At 38.3% G+C, this 5,502-nt stretch overlaps 1 protein-coding gene across 1 annotated transcript; it reads right to left on the bottom strand.

Moving 5' to 3' along the window:
• Window positions 1–3,727: 3,727 nt before the first annotated feature.
• Window positions 3,728–5,248, bottom strand: LOC140183035 (uncharacterized). The gene is made up of 2 exons (XM_072231036.1): window positions 5,194–5,248; window positions 3,728–4,236 (listed from the first exon to the last, which is right to left on the bottom strand). Exons 1-2 carry the CDS (start codon window positions 5,246–5,248, stop codon window positions 3,728–3,730), a joined length of 564 nt encoding a protein of 187 aa, XP_072087137.1.
• Window positions 5,249–5,502: the final 254 nt, after the last annotated feature.

Raw genomic sequence — 5,502 nt, 5'->3', positions numbered from 1 at the left:
TTTCCGATGTGAGGGTTGATCAAGTGAGACTAATCCATCATAATTGTCATAGTTGTGGCTCCAACAAGGAAAGGACCCTTAGCTCACTACAAGCCAAGACTCTTTTTGATGCTTTTAATCTTTCATACATTTCCATGTTAATCTCTTTTATACTTTACTTGTTTATATTATATAGTCGGTTCTTTAATTTTTTTTAATTAGTTCAGTTATTACAATTTTGCATGTTCTTTTATTGCTTTATATGTTCATTTCTTCATTCACAAACCTTTGATCACTACAACCGGATTTGCACACTCATTGTTCTAAAGTACTCTTTGGGAGACGACTCGGGAGGCAATACTCTCGGTTTTGAATTAGTTTTGAATTGTGACACATCTTGTGAATTTCCAATTTGATCGGCAGCCAACTTGTTAGGTTAGGACTATACTCGCAACGCTAACTCCAATTTTGAGGAAAATTCCTAACCCGCTTTTGGTCACCATCAGTTATAGATGGGGCTGTTGGTGCAAGTTTAATACCAGAGATTAGATTTTTCTGTTGAGCTTCATTCATTAGGATAGTAAAGACCTCTGCTGCCATTATAAAAAGATAGGGTGATAACGGATCCCCCTGCCGCAAGCTTCTCTGAGGTTTAATCTTGTTGGACATGTTGCCATTTATTTTTATCTTATAATTTGGACTCTTCACACATCCCATCATCAACTTTACCCACTTTTCATTAAATCCGAAGGCCTTGAGCACCTCTTCAAGAAAGTCCCATTCAAGTCTATCATAAGCCTTATTCATATCTAACTTGATTGCCATTTCATTGGCTCCATACTTCCCTTTTTTTCCCAACCTGTGAAAGGCTTCTTGAACAATGATTATATTATCATGAATAAGCCTCCCACCAACAAAAGCACTTTGCATTGGGGACACTATCTTGTCCAAGATCTTCTGCAGCCTTACCACTATCAACCTAGATATTATCTTGTATATAAAATTACAACAACTTATAGGCCTTAGCTGATTAAGGTTTTCTGGATTGTTTGTTTTTGGAATAAGAACAAGAGTAGTTTCACTGATTTCCTCAGGCATAATAGCTTCCTCAAAAAACTTCTTTACAACTGCGCATACCTCTTCTTTCACAGTCTCCCAATGCTTTTGGTAAAACATCCCGTTGAGTCCATCTGGTCCTGGGGCCTTTAAACTCCCCAAACTGAAGGCTGCAGCTCTTATGTCATCATCTCTTATGTTTTCTAGAATCTCTTCATTCATCTCATTGGTTACTTTTCTCGGTATTTTTGTGATGCACTCCTGTAACTTTTCTCTCTTTTCAGAAGTGAACAACTTGAAAAAATGTTCTTCAGCCAGCTTTAATACTTCATCACCTCCTTGGATCCATTGTCCTGCTGAATTCTTTAATCGTTCTATTCTATTCCTATCTCTCCTCTGAATGGTAGTAGCGTGAAAAAATTTAGTATTCTTATCTCCCCATTTAAGTCATTTCAATCTTAACCGTTGTCCCCAATATTTTTCTTCTTGCCTCCATATTTCTGAAATTCTTCTTTTTATCTGATTTATCTGTTGCTGTTTATTTTCTTCCAAGCTTGAATTCTGTAATTTTCTGAGCTCCTCCTTCATCTTCAAAATTTCCTTGTCAGCCCTTTTAAAGATGGTTCTGCTCTATTTTCTCAGCTCCTCCTTGTAATTCTTCATCCTTATGAATAATGTTAGTCCAAGCAGTTCCTCTTGTGATCTCTTTGTTCCATCCTGTATTAATAACATTGTGACATTCCTCATGATCTTTCCAAAAGGCCTCATACTTAAAAAGCGTACTCGTTTTATTCGTCGGGTTGGTAGCCAGCATTAAAGGATAATTATCTGAGCTTATCGCTGGTAGGGCTTCCAAAATAGCATGTTGAAACTTCTCCCTCCACTGCCAATTTGCTAGGGCTCGATCAAGTCTTTCCCTGGTTACGAACCCATTTCTTGGGTTGCTAAACCAAGTAAATTTGTTTCCTTTAAGTTCCAAATCCATGAGACTATTTTTAGTTACAAACTTCCTGAACTCTTCAAGTTGCTCTCTAGGCTTTGGGTGTAAGCCAGCCTTCTCCTCTTGTGTTAGAACATCATTAAAGTCCCCAATGTATATTTGTGCTTCCTCTTGCTCCCAATTATTGGCTGTTAAAATTCTACATAACTTCTTCCTGCTCCTGAAAATTAGATTACCATACACAAAAACACATTTTCAAAATTCATCATTGTTTATAATTATCCTAGTCTTAATAAAATTATCACACCACGACAAAATATTAATGCTTACATTTTATTTCCATAAAATACATAGACCTCCGGACAAGCCTCGGAGTTCTACACAAAAGGATTTATCAAAACATAACTTCCTTCTAATATAATTAATTCTACCTTCCTTAGCTCTAGTTTGTATAAAAAAAAAAACTACTGACGGCTTGCTAAATTTGTAAATATTTTTTAATTCAGCCATTGTCAAGGATGCCGCCACTCCTTGGCAATTTCAACTTAAAATATTCATGGCTGAATTTGGGGCATGTTTAGGTCCGCCTCCTCAGCCTTGTTGTTGTTACCTGCATCCCAATCCTCTGTTCCTTCCTTAGTTCTATCCCATTCTGCTGCCCCTTCCTCATAATTCTTGATTTTCTTGCTGATTTGCACAGGATCTTTCTTGTTATCTTCCTCTCAGGCTGCTCCAGCTATCTGCAGTATGCGTCTATCCTCTCTCTTCCTTTTAAATTTCAAACTTTGCTGCATACAATTAGCTAGCTCAATTTCCCACCCTGATGTCCCTCTGCTATTCTCCACCATCTTCTCTGCTTCCTCTTCACCGTCGCTTGCTAATTCAACATAATACATGTCTCCACTCTCTACTTTGTACTCTTGCTTGTATTTCTCTTTAGTGCTTTCTTCCCTGTTCTCACTCAGCTTCTCCTTGTTGCTCCTATAACTCCAGCGGGTGTGTATCAGCTCGGAATTGTTATATAATATCGGAGTTATTTTTTGAGTCTGCACTTTTCTATTGCTTCTATTTGTCTGGTTGTTGCGGATCAGCACTTCATGTTCTGTTATCCTTAGGATGTGGGCTTCATAGCTTGCTTCTGCTCTGTGATGTTCCTTCTGATCTTGACTCTTTATTTCTCTCTGAGTTAACTCTTCCCCAATCCAATTAGTTGGACCTTCAATGTTGGGCTCCCTTCCAGCATGTTTGCTTTGTTGGACATGTGTTATTCCTATATTGGGCCTTTTGTCAATATTTGATCCAAAATTTACCCTCTCTTGGAATTCTCCTTCAGCTTCTTCTTGTTGGGCTGGTCTTTCTAGTCCCTCATTTTTTTCCCGATCTCCCCTACTAAGCTATCCATTATATAGGCTTCCTTTAATTCCTCTAGGTCAGCATTCATTCCCTGAAAATCTGGGATATTCTGTGGTTCTTTTACCTGCCCCTCTGCTCTTTCTCTCTCATTCTCTTCCAAAAATTGATTTTCCAAGAAATCATCTTCCCTTAATTCATGCTGCAAATTCTGCTCATCTCTGATCATACTTTCTTCAGTATCTTGTCTGTCCTCACTCTCTCTTCTCATGGTTTGTTGTCCACGCACTGCTTCTTCCTCATCTTGATCTTTCCATCCTCCTTATCTTGAACTACCAGCACTTATGGATGTAATAGATCGAACCTGGCTAACTCCCAAACCTGCTGAGTATCTGGGCTTTGTCAGATCCCAAACCGCCATTGCTGTTTGATTTTTGCAGTTTTTCTTCTCATGTCCAATGATGCCACAGTTGTAGCAGTAACACTCTGGTAAAAATATACCCATAGGTTTGACGATTTTTCTTTTGCTAACCAAAATCCTGTTGGAAGAGCCTTTTGTATATTGATGCTTACTATGATTCTCAAAAAAGATCTCCTAAGAACTCCATCCACCTTTGGGTTTTCTACTTCAGCAACAACTCCTAACATGTTTCCAATATGAATGGCTGTTTCCTTGCTCATGTAGTCAACAGGAATACCATGAACTTGAACCCAGAATTCCATAAAATCATGATTCACTTCAAACACAGATTCACCTTCTGTCCAAAGTCGAAGATTAATCAGATTGCCTCTCACATTCCACGGTCCATTCTGAAGTATTTGAAGCCCTTTTTTTCTATCTTTGAAGCTGAAAAGTAACTTCTTTAATCCTATCTCAGTGACAGCTACACCTGGTGGATTACCCCATATTCCTAATAAAGCATTCTTGCATGCCTTATAACTTACCACTTTATCAGAGATGATTTTTTCCACTATATTGAGACAGTCCACTTTGAATCCTAGCTCACCTGGTTTATTGAGACTGATAACTTTTCCTTTTACAGAATCTATGTCTACCTTTTCCCTCACTTGATGTTGCTTTACTCTTGTAGGTTTTATGTCTGTGTCTTGCTACTGGTACAGAAACCTGTGTAGGAGTATGAGCTCAGTTCGGGTTATGAGATCACTTCGGATTATAAGACTTGTTTGATTATTGGTAGTACTAATATGTGATTGTTAAACTTTTGGAAATATTGGTATAAAAGAAGATTGGTGATAGCTCCCTATTGGAGAAGAACCTGGTATTCTAGAAGAACTCTCCTATTGAGAGAGAATTTTCTCCTATTGAGACGTACCAAACTATGAAATTGCTATGCCTGAATATGTGATGCTGTATAATGCTTCTTTCTTTCTTTGTCCAAACTGTAGCTGTAATACCCAATTTTTTTGTCCAAAACTAATTGGCTTTATTTCCTTTGGGCTATGCAACTTTTTTATATGAGCCTACACAAACAATACTCATCAAATAACACTTGGATTAACCAAGTTGGGTTGATCTGCAGCTGAGACTTAGCTCAAATGGTAAATCATGTGCCTCTTAATACACTGCATCCGGGTTCGAACCTTGGTGTATGCACTAAGTTGAAAAGCAACCCTTTAGTGTTGTGTGGGTGTGTAGTGATATCCTTTAGTGTTGTGTGGGTGAGTGTGTAGTGTGGGTGTGTACCTAGGATTGGGGTTCTCCAATCCATCCGACCAAAAAAAGAAAAAAGTTAGGTTGATCTAGCGGTTAGTTTACGGACGAGATAAGCTTCAAAGTGGTCCCTGAAAGCTTAATAGTTACTCATATTCGTCCTGAAAAAAGTTAGGTTGGTCCTCTTAATAGTTACTCATATTCGTCCCTGAAGTTGCACTTCGGGACTCCAATTCATCCTTTCGGCACATTCCGTCTACCTGGCACTACCAGAAAGCTGATCTGGACTCTTTCGTGACACGCTGGCCAGGTAACGGCTAGCTGACGTGGATTAGTAAACTTTTATGGTGCAATTTGGTCCCTAAATCAAAATTAAAAATTTAAATCCCCAAATTTAATTATTATTCTCTTCTCTATAGTAGTAATCCCTCTCTTTTCTTTTCTTCTCTTCTCTTCTCCATATGGATGTGAAAGAGACTACAAATTACAACTTAATTGAAAGCAC

This window comes from Arachis hypogaea, chromosome 20, assembly GCF_003086295.3.
Source record: "Arachis hypogaea cultivar Tifrunner chromosome 20, arahy.Tifrunner.gnm2.J5K5, whole genome shotgun sequence".
In the NCBI taxonomy this organism is placed as follows: domain Eukaryota; kingdom Viridiplantae; phylum Streptophyta; class Magnoliopsida; order Fabales; family Fabaceae; genus Arachis; species Arachis hypogaea.
Note: the sequence above shows the minus strand (reverse complement) of the source record. Positions and strands in the feature narration are given on the sequence as shown.